General features: G+C 41.0%; 1 protein-coding gene across 2 annotated transcripts; it reads left to right on the forward strand.

The window, feature by feature from the left end:
• Positions 1-548: 548 nt before the first annotated feature.
• Positions 549-19562, forward strand: LOC139337997 (dihydrofolate reductase). Of its 2 annotated transcripts, XM_070972870.1 has the most exons (6): positions 556-791; positions 2641-2690; positions 14644-14749; positions 14904-15030; positions 15541-15656; positions 19182-19562. In XM_070972870.1, exons 1-6 carry the CDS (start codon positions 685-687, stop codon positions 19270-19272), a joined length of 597 nt encoding a protein of 198 aa, XP_070828971.1. In that variant the 5' UTR covers positions 556-684; the 3' UTR covers positions 19273-19562. The 2 variants fall into 2 exon arrangements, with proteins under 2 accessions (XP_070828972.1, XP_070828971.1); XM_070972871.1 differs by lacking the exon at positions 2641-2690 and having other exon boundaries at positions 549-791; positions 19182-19561.
• The last annotated feature ends 2474 nt before the right edge of the window (positions 19563-22036 follow it).

A 22036-nucleotide genomic window follows, 5' to 3' on the forward strand; every position in this document is an offset into this window, starting at 1 on the left:
GACAAGATACAATTAATGTGTGAGGTGATTTGGGTGGCACTACACTTCACAGAAATGAAATTATTGAAAAATCGTTTATTCTTTCTTTCGGTATAGACATTTGTAGACGGTCCCTGCGCTGAGACCTGGTCTTGGCTGCTCTTAGAGACCAATGTAACTCATACAACTGACACTACATGGAGAACGGCTCGGTCTGATAAAAAAAAAACAAAAAAACAAAAAACTGTGTTACCACGGTTGGAAAGAGGTATCGTTTGCGGTCTAACAAACTTTCGCTTGGGAGTTACACTCAAGTAACTGCGCCAGAGTGTCTCTTTTAGATAACTTTGCCTGTCCCAAGCCCGGATAAAGGATGAGGGTTGGAGTGGCGACATTAAAAAACAAAACAAAACAAAACAAAACAAAAAAATAATAATAGACAGACGAAAGGAATGGAATAACGACGTTATTAGGTTACATGTACATGGCAAATTATGCAATTTAGTTGATGACGTCATGTAGCGACTTCCAGCGACTTTTAGGACAGCCAATAGCTACTTTCCTTATTGAGGAGTTGCAAAACTGCGTGGGCGGTGATAGCCGAGGCCAAACATCGTTTATTTATTATGGCACATACAAGTAGTTAGTGTTTGTTGTAGATCTTGCCCCCTCCTGTCTGTCTGGCTGTGTGACCACTTATTGAAGATGGAAAGGAGTCATGACGAAGTGCTGAAGAAACCTGTGCGCCTCATCGCAGCAGTTTGCAATGACATGGGGATGGGGAAAGATGGAAAACTGCCCTGGAGTATACCGTAAGAATGAGACCATTTGTGATTAGGTCTTTTAAATGCTTGATTCAGTTACTAAAGTTTGTATCCTATGTGGTGCATGCATACATACAATTCATCAGCGTATACTGTGCAATAGAAGTGCAATATTTTGTATTTCACTCTTCACCAGCATCACTTTATTTCTGTGTAGCAATTAGCTTATAGCTCATCCTCTGCAAACCTCTTTGTAAAGTTTATCAGTCTTATGAAAGCATGTAGTTACTAAGAATTATTTCCACAGTTATTTTTAATGAATCGGCTGGCCCATAAATATACCAAAGTGATGGATGATAAATGCTTACTGTGTCACCCTAAACACCAAAAACATACATATGCAATGACATAAACATTGACAGTGTAGATGGGGAAACTAAAGGAGAAGCTGTATCAAGGAGAGTGAATTCAGGTAATGTTGGCCAGTTTTTGGCAGGTACTCTAGTAGAGTTACAAAAACACTGTTACCTCACTCCAGTGGTGTTTCTATGAATTGTTTTAGGGTTTATGAACGTCTTTATGTTGGAATTGAATGGGAATACACAATTTTTTTAGAAGCTACACACCTTCAAACATACCACCTCCTTGGTCACTAATGCACGTTCAGGTTATGTTGGGACAGCCTATTGGCTAAAGTGGGTCAGTCACCACCCTGGCTCTAGGCAAACAAAGGGAAAAGACAACAAAAGGCTGGCATGTTTTATCGTAAACCAACAATAATCCAAATGAAATGGGATGTGTTTCAGTCAGTATTATCAGTAGTGTTCATGTGGTTGCATGGATATGATGTTGTGATGGGTGTTGTACAGTAAAGTAAACTAAAGTTTAACCAAACCAAAAAGGTGCAAGCGTGGTCAGAGTCTGAGAGAGCGAGAGAGGCAGGTAAGAAGCTGGGCCTTTTATATCCTGTGGAGCACTGAGCTCAGGTGCTCCCAATAACCACAATCAGGTTGTCCTGGTCGCCACTGCAATCAGCTCCCACCTCAGAGACAATACAGTTAGTCACACCACACATACACATACAGGGGCAGTCATAGTATGGCATAATGTAATGGGGAATCAGGAATCAATAAGCTCACAGAAACAGCAGAATCAAGTTGAAGAAAATTTCAATTATGTTGGCTATGCTAATCACTGCAATATAAAACTTTTTTTTAAACAAAACATTATTTAATTTGTGTGTGTGTGTGTGTGTGTGTGTGTGTGTGTGTGTGTGTGTGTGTGTGTGTGTGTGTGTGTTTCAGTAAATTTAAATCAATTCATTATGATCCAGTAATACAGGTTGTTAGCTAATTCCATATCTTTGCATTGTACAGACTTCTATAAAGACTGACCACACCTGATCAGGTGATGTGAGACCAATCCAAACTATTGCTTAGTGACAGAAGTGTTTTGGCAAAAATTAGACATCAGTTTTGGTGATTGGCTGTTGAGTTTATACATATCAAATCATTACAGTGCTTATCTATCCTACTTTACCTGATATCCCATATTACCTGAAGTCACCCAAATGTTTGGTATTTCTAACTGACAAATGGCAAAAAAAAAGTAATCAAAATTGTCATATGTTAATTTCCCCCTAATAATGTAATTGATCAATACAAAAAACCTTCAGAAGGCAATTGCATTGGCAGTAATAGCAACACTAGTTGCAAAGGTAACAGGTGCTAGCAGTATAATGAAGTTACCATTGATAACTTTGATGTGATACATCTTACTCCCCACAGCAATCTTTGCTCCATGTGAAAACTATAAGCAGTAGTACTTAGAATCAATGACCTCAGTAACAGCTTTCTATTTTCTGCATCATTTAACACTGAAACTGTGACTCTTACAGATCTGAATTCCAGTACTTTCTCAACACTGTCACAAGGGTGTCAAGACCAGGTAAATTTACTTCATAATACAGCCACCTCATGTAGGTGCTGTGATGAATGTCATTAAAAATTTTAAAATGCTGGAGCCAAAATCACAACAACATTTTAGTATTTATATGAAAGTGATATATCCTTACTTTGCTGAATATTTACAACAATTTGATAAAAATGTATAGAATATTATAATATCAAGGAATAACTAATTAAAGTAAATATAACATAGGCATTCTTGGCCAACTCAATGTTTGGTGAAATGGTGATATATAATGTAAGATGCAAGTATCAATGGTTACAGATTTTACCTGACAGTTATATCAAGGTACCTTTCCTTTTATCTGGGTGTATTATGTGGGAAAAGTTCCCAGTCAGTTCACAGGACTAATTGATGGCAATGATGTGATGTAGTACTAGTGCTGGGCGGTATGACCAAAAATGTATTTCACGGTATATTTCAAAATTATAACGGTTTCACAGTATATGACAGTATTTTTTTTTTTCTTTCATCTGGAAGATGAGATGAGATGAGATGTTTTAACACAGGTATATCGAGGCGCTCATTTGGGCAGAGTACTGTTATCTCATCCAAGCGTATGGAGAAACTTCTCTGTTAAAAATACTTTTTCAGCCTTTTTTTCTGCTTTCTAATCTCTCATAAAAGGGCGAAATGCAAATAAAACAGTAAAATAACACCTCAGGCTGCTCAGCAGAGTCCTCTGTTAGTGCTCTGTTCATTCATGAGTAAATGAGACACAGCGGTGAAACTAACTGCGCAGTTAGACCAGTCAGTATCTCTATTGAACAGTCAGAGTCGAGATTCGAGGGGCAGCGCCCAAATTCACCATAGTAACACCAATGACGATCCAGAAGGAAGTAAGCCCAGAGATAGGTTATCGCATGAAGAGCAATCCCTCCACTCTCGAAACCCCCTCCTCTTTATGTAAATAACCAGGATCTTCGTGATTGATCTCAAACTAATGCAGAGTCATAGGAGGAGGCAGCAGCAGCGTTTTTTGACCACAAAACAGCAAAGGTAAGACATACTGTATGATTTAGCGAAATTTTTTCTGCTACTGTTTGGCTGCTAGCTCACAGAGTTTTTGTCGCACAGTGAGGAGGCAGGCATCTTCGTGATCATCAGGCTCTTTGCTTTCATTTGATACCAGGCTTGTGTGGTTTGCATGAAGTGGCGAAATAAAGTGGACGTGTTATTTTCGTTCTGGGGTTCCAAGTAATCATGGCCTACCACCGAAGTGACCGGTTAAATCACACTTAGTCCAGAGGTTCTAGTGAAGAGAACTTCTGAATAGTTGTAACAGGGTGTGTGTGTGTGTGTGTGTGTGTGTGTGTGTGTGTGTGTGTGTGTGTGTGTGTGTGTGTGTGTGTGTGTGTGTGGTTTCTTCAAGTAGGAGAAATAAATGTAAGAAGAGTATAATGCAAACCAATAAGCAACAGTTGCTTACAAATAATTCACTGCTATGTGCAGCATCAACACAAAGTGGAATTATGAGATAAAATTATGCCAGATAAACAATAACATATTTAACAAAATAGGCAGAATTCAACAATAAATTCCAGTTATGTGCCTTACACGCGATATCAAGTATTCGAGTACTAGTATCAAGTAGTGCTGTCAATCGATTAAAATATTTGATCGCGATTAATCTCATGAATGTCATAGTTAACTCACGATTAATCACAAATTAATCGCACTTTTTTATCTATTCTAAATGTCCCATTAATTATCATTTTAATACTCTTATCATCACGGAAAAGTGCATAGGCTTGCTTTGTGCAAATGTTTTTTATTGAAAACAACAACTTGTAGTGTTTTATTTCACACTAACATTCTCACTTTGAGCAGCCATTCACATTTCAAGCAAAATCTCACACAATTTAACACTGTCAATAAACAGATTACAAAAAAAATAAACACTTGGTTACAAAAAAGCCCCTTCAACAACCCTTTCTAAGGGATCAAAACAGGGTGATACAAGAAAGAGTTACAAAGTGCACATCATTGTAAACTAGGACTCAGGCTATAGTGCAGTTAAACCATGGCTTAAACTTTCCTTTCTTAAGTTTCCTTTAAACATACAAGTGGTCAGACTATAATGCTCTTCTATTTATTCACCAGAGGCTTATCAACCCAGCCTCTTATTTCTCTCCAGAAAGAATGAACATTACTTGGCTATGGCTGCAGTAAGCTTGTTCTTCGTTGCGGTATCCATATGCCTCGGTTGAAAGCCATCCATTGTTGCCTTGTTTTGACAAGGAGGCAGCGGAGAATTCGCATTCGCCGTGTTTTTGGCCAAGTGGTATTTCAGACTGGATGTGCTACGGTGATAACTGAGTTCACACCAACAATACACACAGATAACTTTGGTCTTGTCAGCTGACCCATCTGGCAACTTTTTGAAACTAAACTTTCCATTCAGAATCTTGTTCGCATCCAATTCAGCGTTTCGCGTTTGACATCCATTTTTTACAGCTAGCGAGCAGGCAAGACCAAACACGTGCGTGGGGCGTGCCTATTGTTTTGTTTCCGGTTTATAACTGGATCCTGTAGTTTTTGCTAACATTACTAGCAGTGGCCACAGCTTATGAAAAACTACTACTAAGTTCACTAGGTCAGAAAGAGTGTTAATCGTGCAATTAAAAAAAATGATGCTGTTAAAATTGATTTGCATTAACGCATCAATAACGTGATATTTTTGACAGCACTAGTATCAAGTACTCCTCCAGAAGTAGTCTGCTAGCAGTTGGCTGTGGTGCCATTATCGTTTGCTGAGGAGTTCAAAGGAGGAGGACTGTGGGTACACCACTTGGGGCAGGGAGGCGTCAGGCTGCCCCATCAGCAGGATGTTGGGAGTAACGGGATCAAAATCTGCCACATCGGAGGAAACATAGCCCAGTTGCTTGGAATTAAGGATGCCCTCAATTTCTACAAGCACAGTTTGAAGAACCTCTTCACTGATAAACTGTGTGCCAATGGCAACTTGTAGTGCTTGCTTCAGTGACCTTATCTCTCTTGCCCAACAGCCACCAAAATGGGGAGCACTTGGCGGGTTAAAGTTGAACTCAATTTGTTGGGAGAGAGCTGGGCTTGTAGGTCTAATTGAAGTGCAAAGAATGCATCTTGTAGTCCTGGTCTTCACCCTCGAAGGTTGTGCACTGGTCGGAGAGTAACTCAAAAGGCTTGCCATGGCGGGCCGAAAATCTTCTCCAAGCCATCAAGAAAGACTCCGTCTCAATCATGGACAGGAGATACAAGTGCACTCCCCGAGTGGTCATCCACTTGGCCTGGCTGGGGGAAAATCCACCATGCAAGGGATCTGCAGCTTCCCATGCCACTTCCTGCATTCAGGGCAATGATGCTGAAGACTTGAACAGTTTGTCTACCTCTAAGAATCCAATATTTCATGTATCTAATATGAGTTCTGCTGTAGCTGTATAGTTCTGCTATAGCTGACTGTAAGGCCAGCTGATGAGGCTGCCTATACTGCAAGTTGAGAGCTGCCATGGTGTCAGTGAAGGGATGCCTTGAATTGCTGTAGGAGTCTTGGGGTGGTCAAGGGTATTTGGTACTTAAATCTCTGAGGCATCATGAGGAAGGAGGTTGTCTAGTGCAGTGGTTCTCACTTTCGGACCCACCATCACCCCTTAATGACAAGCCGCAACACGAATAGATGGCACTCCACTGCATTAAAAATCCCCTTCAAAATAAAAGCATGTGGTTTTGTTTTGTTTTTTCTTATTTTTTTATTTTTTATTTGTCCAGGCAAAGGCCTGCAACCCGCTGAAAAGGGGATCCACCACTTGAGAATCACTGGTCTAGTGCAATTCTCAGGCAGTTGAACTCTCTAGGGTTCAGGTGACTCATTAAAGGAATTGTGGCCACTGGACCCCGATAGAACCACTCCTGTACACCTACTGGGCTTGGCTTTCGGTAACTGGAGTGACAGTTCTTTTGTAGCTTGTCCTGTCTCCTCGGTGTGTCATCATACTCACTTGCTGTCTGTGCAATGCCAATCTGTCATGGCTATCCTTAGAATCCTCACTCCCAGACGAGTCACTGAGGAACAGCTCAGATGATTCTTTGGGATTTGGGTTTGGAATCGCCTGTGGTTGTTAAGTGAGTAGATTTGTTCCCAGGGTTGTGGAGGGAAGCTTGACTTGGGTATAGAGGGCTGGTGTTTCAGACTTGAAGACTGCTGATCAATATTAACAAGACTGGGTGACCTAGGCTGGGCCAAAAATTATTTAACAAAATAGGCAGAATTCAACATTAAATTCCAGTTATTCAATTCAATTCAATTCAATTCAATTCAATTCAATTCAATTCAATTCAATTCAATTCAATCAAGTTTTATTTGTATAGCGCCAAATCACAACAAAAGTTGTCTCAGGACACTTTCCACGTAGAGCTGGTACAGGCCAAGATCTACAGAGACCCAACTATTCCCATTTGGCGACAGTGCCGAGGAAAAACTTCCTGTTAACAGGCAGAAACCTCAGGCAGAACCAGGCTCTGGGTGGGCAGCCATCTGCCTCGACTGGTTGGGTCAGAGAGGGAGAGCAAGAGAGAGAGAGTGAGACAGACAGAGAGAGACAGACAGAAATGCAGTCAGAGAGAGAGAGAGAGAGAGACAGAAATGCAGTCAGAGAGAGAGAGAGAGGGAGAGAGAGCGAGAGAGACAGACATGCAGTCACAGTAACAGTGACAGTAGATGTAATAACAGTAGTAGCAGTTGCAGTGGATGTCAGGCAGGGCCAAGGCAGGAGACGTTGCTGTAATCCGCAATCCAGATTCAGCCTGTCCATTGGAACCTGTGAGACGACAGAGCACAGAGACTCCATGGAAGGAGCTAAGTTAGTAACATGCTGTGGTAGGACATGAAAGCGTGCAGATGGAAAGGGAGAGAAAGACAGAGGAGCTCGGTCTATCTTTGGAGGTCCCCCAACAGTCTAATCCTATAGCAGCATAACTAGGGGCTGGTCCAGGACAAGCCTGAGCCAGCCCTAATGAGAAGCTTTATCAAAAAGGGAAGTTTTAAGCCTACTCTTAAATGTAGAGACAGTGTCTGCCTCCCGGACAAAGACTGGAAGATGGTTCCAGAGGTGAGGAGCTTGATAGCTAAATGCTCTGGCTCCTGTTCTGCTTTTGGAGACTTTCGGAACCATAAGTAGACCTGCATTCTGGGAACGCAGTGTTCAAGTGGGGTAATAAGTAGGGCTGGGCGATATGGTCTAAAAAAAAAAAAATCTCCGATTTTTTCACAAAAAATCCCAATTCACGATTTAAAACGATTTTTTTTCACCCATTACCTAAAATCAATTAGCAGATGACAGAGAAATTGTTCAAAACAAGTTTAAATTTTATTTTGTTTAAATTTTCCCTTCTGGGGTTTAAGTTACACAAACAAGCCACAAAAAAGAGATGGCAAGCCCTGTCTGCCATTGTAAACAGTGACAATGTAACTTTTCAGTAAACTTTATCTTGTTTCAAAATGACTCAATGCACTCTTACACTAACTTAAAAAAATAAAACATAAAATTTTAAGACCCTTTGTTGAGGTTGATAAAATAAAGTGCAAACAAAACTCTCAGTTACGTGAACATGTTTTGCATAATAAAGAGGTGCTTGTGTGGTAAAAAGTAATTGGTCACTATTTTAAGTCCCTGAATCGTGTTAACTAAATTAAACATCTGCATCAAATAAAATTAAACATAAAATTTCTTCTTTCTGCATTAAATAGTAGCCTTCCACTGTAAACAACTGTGAAAATTTAAATTTTCAGTAGGCTTTTCTTACTAACAGTGACATAAGCATAACTTGAAATAAAATGTATGTAATCCTTTTTGACAAAACATTTACAAACGTTTAACAACTTGCTATTCAGTATCCAGTTACCTTAACATATTTTGCATAGTAAAAAAGTCCCTGTTAACAACATTAAACATCTGCATTAACAGCACTATCAACAGCATCAAATAGTAGTGCATGAGGTGCTTCTTTGCTGTTTTTAAACATTTTTAGCCAGGAAGACAAGCCTGTCTACTACCTCTGGCTTGAGGCATGCACGGTGGCATGTAACAATGCCTCCCCCCACACTGAAAACCCTCTCAGAGGGGGCACTTGTAGCTGGGACCGAGAGGTATTTCTTTGCCAAATTACCTAGCCTTGGAAAGTTAGGTTGGTGGCGCTTCCACCAGTCAAGTGGATTGGTGTCTGGGTCAACCTCAGGGGTCAATAAGTACGTTGTCAGCTCAGTCTCTATTTTCACTGCCTCTGGCTGGTCAGGAGATGACAGTGGTGCATTCTTCTTGAAGAAGGCAGCTTAAGTCATTTTTTTCTTGGGCAGTGGCTGTTCTTCTTCACACACCTGCACAGCTGGTCCAGGCGGCTGTGGTGTGCTCTTGTCAACAGGAGCAAGAGACATGAGTTCAGTGACAGCTGTTTTTTTGACTTTGACTTTTCCACCTTGTCTGGGTCAATGTAGGCTGTACGGAACCTTGGGTCCATCAGTGAGGAAATGTCTAACAGTTCATCCTGCACAGCGTTGCTGTATTTGTCATCGAGGTACTGCATTATGTTTCCTTTTATTGTTGCAGTGAGCTCTGTGTCGTCTGCCTGTCGCTGTAGGAGACTGGTTCTGAACAAATGGAGCACCGGTTTAATGCACGAAACGCTGACATATGACTCGCCAGTCGTTTCACAGCTTTGTTTATGGATTCTAAGACTTCAAGATCTTGCCAAGTGGGCACAAGATGGCGACTTCTCTTGTCTGAACCCAGGACACGGACTATGGCCTTCTCCTTTTCGAGAAACCTCTCAATCATTTTTTGGCGTGAGCCCCATCTGGTTGGGGACTCTGTTACTAGCTGATGAGTGGGTAGGCCAGCTGTAAGAAAAGGCAGACACAGTCTTTTTACAGACCCCAACTGCACGCTCGAAATGTGGGTCCTTCACACCGTTCTCTGTGATAGATAAAGCATAAACAAGCAAAACAAGTTTTAGTGGAACGTGGCCTACATTAACAAACTTGTCTGTATACTGTCTGTGCATTTTATTAATGCACACAAAGAGCATGCATACAAGTTATTATAGTTTTGTATTTTACCATTAGTTTTCATTTTTATTTAGTATTTATTTTTTGTTTTCAATTAATTAGTTTCCAAGGTCTGTTTCCTTGTTACAGTTTAGTTGTTATTGTTTAAAAGTATTCAGTAGTTTTAGTGTTTTTATTATGCACACAAATGTATGCATGTGCACACACACGCACACACAGTAGCATGTACTGTGTGTACCATTATATTTAATCATGCAGATTTTGTGGCAGTATATGTTGGTTTGATATAATGCATCACTCACATCATTAATTAATTAGGCTTTCCATGTCTTTTTAGAATAGGGAAATAGATATCATTTGATTCTTACCTATAGCACAGTTCAATCTGTGTCCAAAGCACTGAAGGCTGGGCCACTCATTGTCTTTCGGAGCTTTGATCATGTTGGTACCGCTGTCAGTGGTTACACAGGTGAGTCTGTCCTCAGCAAGATTCCCCGAGCTCAGAGCGTCTTTTAGCCCCTGGGCAATTATTTCCCCTTTGTGGTCATTGGGAAAGTAAGCCGTTTGGAGGCAGACACTCCACAGAGTCCAGTCGTCGCTTATGAAGTGCACCGTTAAACTTAGGTAGGGCTGCATCACTCTGCTGGACCACAGATTGGTTGTCGCGGAGTAGAACGGCACTCCTTCCAGCTCCGTAGAGATCCTTTGGCGTGTACTGTTATACAGCTGAGGCAAGGCAACTTCAGAAAAATGTTTGCGGCCTGGTAGCACGTACCTGGGGTCCAAAACTTTCAGCAGGTGAATAAACCCCGGCTTTTCCATGGTGTATATGGGCACCATATCTCTTGCAATATACATCGTGACTGCATCCGTAACAGCTTTCCACCGGGCTCCTTTTTTATCATACGGGATACAGTTTGTCAATGTTTCCAAAACGGTGGGTTGTTTTTTGGTGGCGGTGCTTGGGCTGCCGCGGTCTCATTCGCTCCCTACGTACTTCGTAGGGAGCAACACCTCTCCCACTCGGCAGCATGCTTCTGTTTGAGGTGCTGCAGTAAATTAGTAGTACTGCTACCTTTTGTAGCAACAGCCTTTAAACAGACTTTGCAGCGAGGTGCTGTTTGTTCAGTGTCTGACGCCGCAAACCCAAACCAATTCCAAATGACTGAAGATATGCTTCCTTTCTTCGGAGTGAACTCTGCACCGCTTGCCGCCATGTTGTTTATGTATCAATTGCGGGGGGAGGGGGCGCACACTCTGAACTACGGGAGCCCAGCAGGCAGGCGTTGGTTGCGGATGTTGCTGAGAAAATCGATTTTCATTAAAACAAATCGACATTAAGTACAAATTCGAATTAATCGATAAAATCGATTTATCGCCCAGCCCTAGTAATAAGGTACTATGAGCTCTTTAAGATAAGAAGGTGCTTGGCCATTTATGGCTTTGTAAGTAAGGAGGAGAATTTTAAATTCTATTCTAAACTTTACAGGGAGCCAGTGCAGAGTGGCGAGTATTAGAGAAATATGATCTCTCTTCCTGGTTTTTGTCAGAACATGTGCTGCAGCGTTCTGGAGCAACTGGAGAATATTCAGCAACGAATTTGGGCAGCCTGATAGTAAGGAATTGCAGTAATCCAGCCTGGAAGTTACGAATGAATGGATTAGTTTTTCTGCATCTTTTGAGACAAAATATGCCTGATTTTTGCAATATTACGTAAATAAAAAAAGGCAGTCCTTGAAATTTGTTTTGCATGGGAGTGAAAGGACATGTCCTGGTCAAAGATAACTCCCAGATTATTTACAGTGGTGCTGGAGGCTAGTGCAATGCCATCCATAGCTGCTATGTTTCTTCTGGCTTCATTGATAAATATAGCTGGGTATCATCTGCATAGCAATGAAAATTTATTGAGTACTTCCTGATAAACTTACCTAAAGAAAGCATATATAAGGTGAATAGAATTGGTCCAAGCACAGAACCCTGCAGAACTCCATAGCTGACTTTAGCGAGCACAGAGTCGTCATTAACGTGTACAAACTGAGAGTGATCTGACAAGAAGGATTTAAACCAGCTTAGAGCAGTTCCCTTAATGCCAATGAAGCGTTCCAGTCTCTGCAGTGGGATACCATGGTCAATGGTGTCAAATGCAGCACTAAGATCCATTAAGACTAGTATGGAGACAGATCCTTTATCAGATGCAATTAGAAGGTCATTTGTAACTTTAACCAGTGCTGTCTCTGTGCTATGATGCACTCTAAATCCTGACTGGAAATCCTCAAATAAACTATTTTTGTGTAGAAAGTCGCACAGCTGATTTGCAACTGCTTTCTCTTTTGAGAGAAAGGGATGGTTGGATATCGGTCAATAGTTGGCTAAAACCCCTGGATCAAGAGTAGGCTTTTTAAGTCGAGGTTTTATCACAGCTTCTTTAAAGGACTGTGTTACATAGCCTGTTGATAAAGACTGATTGATCATGTCTAATACTGAAGAGTCAATTAAAGGTAATATGTCTTTAAACAGCTTAGTCGGGATGGGATCTAAAATACAGGTTGATGATTTTGATGATGAAATAATTGAAATTAGTTGGTGAAGGTTCAATTCAATTTCAATTTCAATTTTATTTATTTGTATAGCGCCAAATCACAACAGAAGTTGTCTCAGGACACTTTCCATATAGAGCTGGTACAGACCAAGCTCTTTAATCTACAAAGAAACCAACAATTTCCCCATGAGCAAGCACTTGGCGACAGTGGTGAGGAAAAACTTCCTTTTAACAGACAGAAACCTCGAGCAGAACCAGACTCTGGGTGGGCGGCCATCTGCCTCGACCGGTTGGGTGAGAGAGGAAGAGCAAGAGAGGGAGAGTGAGACAGACAGACAGACAGACAGACAGACAGACAGACAGACAGACAGACAGACAGACAGACAGACACAGACAGACAGACAGACAGACAGACAGACAGAAAAGCAGTCAGAGAGAGAGACAGAGAGAGAGACAGACATGCAATCACAGTAACAGTGACAGTGGATGTAATAATAGCAGTAGCAGTTGCAGTGGATGTCAGGCAGGGCCAAGGCAGGAGACGCAGCTGAAATCCACAATCCAGATTCAGCCACTGTCCATGGGAACCTGCAAGACGACAAAGCACAGAGACTCCAGGGAAGGAGCTAAGTTAGTAGCACGCCGTGGTAGGACATGAGAGCATGCAGATGGAGAGGGACAGAAGGACAGAGGAGCTCGGTGTATCTTTGGATGTCCCCCGACAGTCTAATCCTATAGCAGCATAACTAGGGGCTGGTCCAGGACAAGCCTGAGCCAGCCCTAACTATAAGCTTTATCAAAGAGGAAAGTTTTAAGCCTACTCTTAAATGTAGAGACAGTGTCTGCCTCCCGGACAAAGACTGGAAGATGGTTCCAGAGGTGAGGAGCTTGATAGCTAAATGCTCTGACTCCTGTTCTGCTTTTTGAGACTTTAGGAACCATAAGTAGACCTGCATTCTGGGAACGCAGTGTTCGAGTAGGGCAATAAGGTACTATGAGCTCTTTAAGATAAGAAGGTGCCTGGCCATTTATGGCTTTGTAAGTAAGGAGGAGAATTTTAAACTCTATTCTTAACTTTACAGGGAGCCAGTGCAAAGTGGCGAGTATTGGAGAAATATGATCTCGCTTCCTGGTTTTTGTCAGAACACGTGCTGCAGTGTTCTGGAGCAACTGGAGAATATTCAGCAACGAATTTGGGCAGCCTGATAGTAAGGAATTGCAATAATCCAGCCTGGAAGTTACGAATGCATGGACTAGTTTTTCTGCATCATTTTGAGACAAAATATACCTGATCTGACAGGTGTAAAACAGCCTAAAACTGCGACAGGCTGAGTAACAGTTTCTACGGTTTCTGTGTTTGAAGACAAAATAGTACCTGTTGATGGCAGGAGCTGATGAATTCTGTCTCTAATAGTTAGAATTTTATCATTAAAGAAGCTCATGAAGTCATTACTGTTCAGAGCCAAAGGAATACATAGTTCAACAGAATTATGGCTAGGAGTGGAGACTATTAAGTCTTTGATTTCAATGCCATATGTCAGAACAGTTAAGTTATGCGCCGTATTTAAACAATCTGGAAATACAGCCAATGCTAAGTGTGGATCAAGCAAATGTGAACATATTACTACAACAAGCTTTTATGTATAAAATGACTTAAAAGAGCACACTGCATGTAATACAATTACACAGACTCTGCACAGGGGAAAACCAACTTCACTGTTGCAATGCCCTTAACTAGGCTTAATTAGCATAACTAGCAGGAGTGAACAAGACAGGAGTCCTCAAGTAGTCCATCACAAAAAAGGGAAAGTACCTGAGATTCTATTAATCTGTAACATAAAGTACTTTCAGTTCAATGGATGCACACAAGGCAAAGATAACTAAGACTACGAAGATACTCAACTAGTAAACAAACTCCGCTGAATAGCGAGTTTATGCACTACGTCGAGGAGATGGAACATACTATTTCGAGAGGTATAAGGTGGAACAGTCCAAGTAGTACTGACCTTTTTAACATTAACATTTCAGGTATATAAATCACTGGATTAGCCAAAAAGGGACATTTGGTTATTTTATCCTTAAATAGTTTCACATTCCAGAAAATGTCATATACCTCAATATAATGATATAAAATAACATGACTTAGACTTAGACTGTTACTTTATTGGTTCCAATTTGGGAAATTATTCAATATTCCATAATATAAGATTTTATCCATATCACCCACCCCAACTCCTTCCAAACCTTTAAAGTTTTAAAACCCAACCCTGTATTATATGCTGTAAGAAGAGACATGAGAGCTGCAGTAGTTGAGATGTGGAGTTTGTTGTAAAATATTTTATTGTATGCTTCAGGAAAGATGAACATGATGGTCTGGGGCAAACGGTGTTGGCACTCTCGCCCAGAAACAATGTTCCCACTGGCCAATGTTCTGCATGTGGTGCTGAGTATGAAACTGAAGTAAGTGTTCTCTGTTCTCTCTCTTACACATGCACACACAAACAAACATCTCTGTCAACAAGGAGATAAAGATATATGGTGTTATCCAGAACCAATTCTAGGCTTTCATTGTCATTCCTCCTTTTCTGTCTGCTGGACATTTTTCCTTTCACAGCACGGTTCCAGAACATGCCCACTTCTTGTGCCAAGACTTTGAGAGTGCCGTCCGCCTGGGAGCACAGCCCCCACTTGCTGATCTGATTGAGACTATCTGGATTGTTGGTGGGACGCAGGTCTACAGGGTAAACTAGCAATACTGGCAAAAATGAGCTCTGTTTCAGGGTCCTAGTATTGTGTAGGCTGACTCACTGTGACACTGTCATAGCTTACTGGGACACTTGAATAAGGACATGGAATAAAGGCACACACACTCTTAGTGCACCCCCGTGTGTTTTTATCCATGCCTGTTACAGACTGTGCTTTATTTACATTTATTTACATTTACATGGCTGTTTGAAACCATGTAGTTTGCACAAATATACACCAATCTCAAAGTAAATACAGTAGGCAAGCTAATGACAGGGCAGGTAAACTGCAGTTCAGTTTTGAACTTTTAAACTACTCCCACACAAGCAGGGTTGCCAAGGAAACTGTTAAATATTCAGTGCCATTTAGAACCACTGATATGCAGATTTCTCTTGGACAGCTTAGATAACTTCTGTGATAATATTGTGCTAAATTACACATGTAAGAGCCAAGTTGTTAATTCTGTTAACGGGACAAGAATCTCGGTTCTTCTTGTTTATGACCAGGATGCGTTGAAGCACCCGTGGTGTGACTTGGTTTACCTGACGAACATCATGGCAGAGTTCGACTGTGACGTTTTCTTCCCTGAGTTTGACAGAGGACTATTTAAAGTACAAGAAAGGTATGTTTTTATCTCATCAGACCATTATTGTGCAGGTAGAGCTGGACTTTCTGTACTGGCCAGGAAGCAAAACTCTACACATCAGTGTCAACATACTGTAGGTTTTCGCATGATAAATAAATAAAGTCTAGCTATACAGGAAAACAAAGTCACAAAGAGGGGCGTGTGGCTCATCTGAGCGATCTAGTCTTCAATTCTAAACACCAAATTCCTGTGGTAAGAAAGAAAGGATACTTTGAACCTTCTCTGATGTCAAAGGTCATTTCTACCCTTTTGAGTTACTCCAGAGATGATTAACTTTAATTATGATTCAGCTATGTACTTTGTACTTTGCTGTCATCCCATGAGAAAGAGTTTTTTACATTTGTTGTTTCGCCTAGAATTGCTTCTCTTTGTCTGATGATAGACGGTAGTGATGATGATGATGATGCTACTCAGAGCTGGTTATCAAGGTTGGCATCAGTCAGTGTTGAGCAGAAGAGAGTCTTTGCGAGAGTCAGTTTTGAGCTGCTCACATTGTTAGGTTGTCCCAAACAGAGATGAAACCTTTAGTGTATGTCTCCACAAAATGGGAAAATTCTTGGGATGTACATACAGTTCAGAGAACACAGGTGGAGGGAGGCTGCTTTGAACTCATCATGGCTTTGCAGCTGAATGATTTCATATTGTAGATTTTCAGGTACACCAGATGGTTATACATTAAATGGGGCAGAAAATATGTTTAGTTCCTTTTGTTTACTTTTCATGTACTGAAACATATCGTGGAAAGCATGAAGGAGTTAACACCTCATCAGCAGATGGCATCGCAGGCTTTTGTTCTTGCAGCATAGAAAAATGTAGCTCCTCATCTGCAACAAGGTAGTCCTTCACAAATGCTCCTTTTGAATGAGGTTTCAGCATTTTAGATATTACCTCAGCCACCACAAAACTGCATGACATTGTCTTCATCAGAATGTAGTCTTGTGAAAGCTTTTTTTTTTTTTTTTTTTTTTTTTTATTTCATCGAAGCACATTTGTCCTTGTAACTCACCCAGTTTAACATGTTTCAAGCTGCAAAGATTCCCAGGTTTCAATTTTTTTCATCACTACGAGCATGTCCCACATACTGACTTAGGCACACTGGCTTTCCTTTTACTTTAGCAAAAAATTAGCATTTATCCTCTTTGAAAGTGCAACATTTCGCAGTGTTCCGCATGTTCTTTTCTTGATGTGACATCAATGTAACTGCTTTGTGAATGACGCGTTCACCTTAACCATGACCCGGACAGGCATACAGCTGGAAGGGAATACCTGTAAGGACATATTAGTCTACTATGTTATGCCTTTTCTTTCATTGTCAAAAAAAAGAAATTACATTCTCAAGATTTTGTAGTATTTCTGAGTTGCTTGTTTTGTAATTAGGAATTGCCTTGTGGGTCAGATGGAATAGTTAAGCTCGAAAGGATTTGCTGACATTACCATCGCTGGTTGCTGTGATATTACTTTAAAGAACGAAGTTACTTTAATTGCACTGAGTGGTAAAGTTGTAAATGATGTTGACTAAAGGCAGATTCTTACCCTGTTTTTGGCATTATCTCAGTTTTCCAAGAGGGGTGGCAGCAACTCAGGAGGTAGAGCAGTCGCCTACCTATCAGAAGGTCGGTGGTTCGATCCCTGGCCTCCGCAGTCTACTTGTCAAACTATCCTTGAGCAAGATACTGAACCCCAAATTGGTCCTGATGCTGTGCCATCGGTGTGTGAGTGGATAAGCCTTGTAATAGAGTTGGGCAGTATCCAAATTTTGATACCGTCAAACTTTCCCCACATTTTCCCGGGGTATACGGTATTACCGTGACTAATTAAAAATCACTTTGCAGGGCAGCGTGACATGCGTGCAGTTCAGATGGTCAATGCTCAAGCTAAGAAGCACCAGTCCTAACTTGTAGCATACCAGAATGACGGTGAGAAACTCAGTTAAAATCCTCTACCTAGCATTGCCACCCAAACGAAACATAATTCATACCCCACGAAATTATGTGCGCATGTAACAAAAACACGAAAATAGCGCACGTCCAAGGTACGGCATCTGCTGATTTCACCACTTCACGCAAACCTCAAAAGCCCGGTATCATATGAAAGTGGAGAGTCTGATGATCACAAAGATGTCTGCCTCCTCACTGTGCGACGAAAACTCGGCGAGCTAACAGCCAAAGATGAAAAAAAAAAAAAAAAAAAACTTCGCTAAATCATAAAGTATGTTTTACCTTTGCTGTTTTGTGGTCAAAAGTTATATTCCAGCTCGAAAAAATGCTGCTAATGTCTCCTCCTATGACTGTGTTAGTTTGAGATCACAAAGGTCCTGCTTGTTTACATAAAGAGGAGGTGGTATCTAGAGTGGAGGGAGCGCTCTTCATACAATAACCTATCTCTGGGGTTACTTCCTTCTGGATCGTCATTGGTGTTTCTATGGTGAATGTGGGTGGGTCGCTGTTCAATGCTGCTATTGACCAGCGTAACCACACAGTTAGTTTCACCGCTCCGTCTCATGAATGAGCAGAGCGCTCACAGAGGACTCTGCTGAGCAGCCCGAAGTGTTATTTTACGGTTTTATTTGCATTTCATCCTTTTATGAGAGCTAAGAACAATAGCAAGCAGAAAAAGGCTGAAAAACTGTTTTCAAAAGAGGTGTTTCTCCGTATGCTTGTACGAGATAACGGTACTCTGCTCAGATGTGCCTAAATGACCGCCTGGACATACCTGTGTTAAAACATCTGACTGCTCGGCTTCATTCTTAACATGTACTTTTGCAGTCACCTTTTCCTTGAGTAAAAATTCAACCAGATACATTGAACGGAGTGGACTTCATTTTTCTTATGACGATGCTATAATTATGTTAGACCCCTATAGACCTATATGCGCAGCATGTTTCTTAATGACGGTAATGAAACTGATACCATTGCTATTTTTAGATACCGCGGGATACCTTATTACTGGATTACCACCCAACCCTACCTTGTAATGAGCATGTGGCTTAGCTGTACAAATGTGTGTGTGAATGGGTGAAAGCAGATTTTTGTTGTAAAAGCATGATCGTATTTCTGAAGTCAACTTTAATGTTGATTTTGTCATATGTACAGGACACATAGAGAGATTGACATGATGTTTCTCAGTCCCACAATGTGCAAAAATATGAAGATAAAAACAAGACAACAATGACAAAACAGGACAAGGGTTTAAGAGTATATGCAGGGGTACAAAACTACTGAAAAGTATTATAAAATCTACAAAGTGTCAGGATAAATAACATTATATCACATATATTTACACACACACACACACACACACACACACACACACACACACACACACACACACACACATACAATGCATTGTACGGTCCATGGAAGAACAACTTGTTTTATGTCAGTATTTTTTCTTCCACATTAAAAGCTCATGGCATTGAAGATAATTATGCGATGCAAAGATAATGTGGTGTGATGGTTTCATTAGATTGTTTATCCATTTTTTCTTTTGTTTCCAAATAAGGTTTCCTGATGTACCGAGTGGAATTCAAGAGGAGAATGGCATTAAGTACAAATGCCTAGTTTTCAAGAGAGAGACTGGTGATGTGATGTAGACAACTAAAGAAAATCAAGACACCATCAGGAAATACTAATGACTGTATAAAGAATATTACTACATGGCACAGGAACCACTTGCAAAACTGTTGTTTTATGGAATTGCAGTCATAGTCATCGAGCATTCCGGCTAGTCTACACATGGCCCTCTCTGCTTTTTCAATGACCGCAATTAAAATTTTTATATGTATGTATGTAGTCTTAGAATTATTTTCACTGCTGTTTGGTTATTGTTTATGATAAGTTCTGGTGTAATAAAATCCCCTTTCAGCTTCTGCTGTCACCTTGTCACTTGTCAGCATTCCCATCTTGTCCTCTTCCTCATGGATATTGCAGCTGCTCGGAAAATAAGGTCTTCATTGAATCAGTCAGTGGCCTGCTTTAATGACAGCCTGTCCTCTGGGTAGCACAACAGTAAGCCAACATGAAAGATTCCAGTTCAGAAAGTGTCTAATCGATAACCCTACTGGTTTTCTTTGTTACTTTGTTTTGTTATTTAGATACACTACCATTCAAAAGTTTGGGTTCACTTAGAAATGGCCTTATTTTTTAAAGAAAAGCACAGTTTTTTTCAATGAAGATATTATTACATTCATCAGAAATACAGTCTAGACATTGTTGATGTGGTAACTATTCTAGCTGCAAACGACTGATTTTTAATGGAATATCTATATAGGTGTACATAGGCCCATTTCCAGCAACCATCACTCCTGGTACATAGTGTTAGCTAATTGTGTTAAAAGGCTAATTCATGATTAGAAAACCGTTGTGCAATTATGTTAGCACAGCTGAAAAGGGTTGTGCTGATTAGAGAAGCTATACAACTGGCCTTCCTTTGAGTTGAGCATCTGGAGCATCAGAATTTGTGGGTTTGATAATACTCTCAAAATGGCCAGAAAAAGAAAACTGTCTTCTCAAACTCCAGTCTATTCTTGTTCTGAGAAATGAAGGCTATTCAATGCAAGAAATTGCCAAGAAACTGATGATTTCCTACAACGGTGTGTACTGCACCCTTCAGAGAAAGCACAAACAGGCTCTAACCAGAATGGAAAGAGGAGTGGGAGGCCCCAGTGCACAAATAGACAAGAGGACAAGTACATTAGAGTCTCTAGTTTGAGAAATAGATACCTCACAGGTCCTGAACTGGCAGCTTCATTACATGGTACCCGCAAAATGCCAGTCTCAATGTCCATAGTGAAGAGGTTACTCCAGGATGCTGGCCTTCTAGGCAGGGTAGCAAAGAAAAAGACATATCTGAGAATGGCCAATAAAAGGAAAAGATTAAGATGGGTTAAAGAACACAGACATTGGAAGATTGGAAAAAAGTGTTATGGGCAGACAGATTTGAGGTCTTTGGATCACACAGAAGAACATTTGTGAGACGCAGAACAAGTGAAAAGATGCTGGAGGAGTGCCTGACGCAATCTGGCAAGCATGGTGGAGGTAATGTGATGGTCTGGGGCTGCTGTGGTGCTGGTAAAGTGGGAGAGTTGTACAAGGTAAAAGGGATTTTGAATAAGGAAGGCTATGACTCCATTTTGCAAAGCCATACCATACCCTGTGGACAACACTTGATTGGAACCACTTTCCTCCTACAACAGGACAATGACCGAAAGCACAACTCCAAACTATGCATGAACTATTTAGGGAAGAAGCAGTCAGTTGGTATTCTGTTTATAATGCAGTGGCTAGCGCAGTCACCGGATCTCAGCCCTATTGACTTGTGGGAGCAGCTTGACCGTATGGTATGTAAGAAGTGCCCATTAAGTCAATCCAACTTGTGGGAGGTGCTTCAGGAAGCGTGGAGTGAAATTTCTTCAAATTACCTCAGCAAATTGACAGCTAGAATGCCAAAGGTCCGCAAGGCTGTATTGCTGCAAATGGAGAATTCTTTGATGAAAGCAGCGTTTGAAGGACAAAATTATTATTTCAAATAAAATCATTATTTCTAACCTTGTCAATGTCTTGACTATTTTTTCTATTCATTTTGCAGCTCATTTGATGAATAAAAGTGTGAGTTTTCATGGCAAACATGAAATTGTCTGGGTGACCCCAAACTTTTGAACAGTAGTGTGTATGTGGAGAGATGTTAGATCTTGTTTTGGTCAGAAACACAAAACAGTAATTATGAACACTGTTTTTTGTCCCTAAATAAAAACTCTTTCTGTGAATTAAGAAAAAAAATAAGTGATGCACTTTTGATGGCAAAACAACTGACACTTTGTGACTTTACTTTTCATTTAAAATAAAGGAAAATTAAAGTCACTCTGGTTGAATATGATCCTTTTTGTAACGACATGGAGGCATATCAAAGAGACAAGGGACAGAAAGCACACACACTAACATGTCCCACATTTTACCACTGGCTTCCATCTGCCACCTGGCAGTGTGTCTCTCCCATTTGTTTCCTTTTCCCCTTTTCCCAGTGTGTTTTGCCTGTCTGTCTTCACCTACCTGTGCAGCTGGGTGTGTCTTACACCTGGCCGCCTTCCTGTGCACACCAGTTCCTGATTAGGCTAATCAGGCACAGGTTAAAAGAGAGAGTGCTCTCTGGTCTTCATCTTTGGGTCCTATTCTAAAACCGTGGTGAAAACTGTAACAGAACAATCTGGCCAGATCCAGTAAAGAAGGCCATCTCGTTTCAGGGCGCGCTGCTCGGCCAGCACGAACAACTGTTTCAGGCACTGTATGATTCCAACCAGCACATGGCGTCTCAGGTGGTGGAGCTTTCATGCCACATGGCGCAGCTCGCCAGCCGGATTG

Source organism: Chaetodon trifascialis, chromosome 10 (genome assembly GCF_039877785.1).
Source record: "Chaetodon trifascialis isolate fChaTrf1 chromosome 10, fChaTrf1.hap1, whole genome shotgun sequence".
NCBI classification, from domain to species: domain Eukaryota; kingdom Metazoa; phylum Chordata; class Actinopteri; order Chaetodontiformes; family Chaetodontidae; genus Chaetodon; species Chaetodon trifascialis.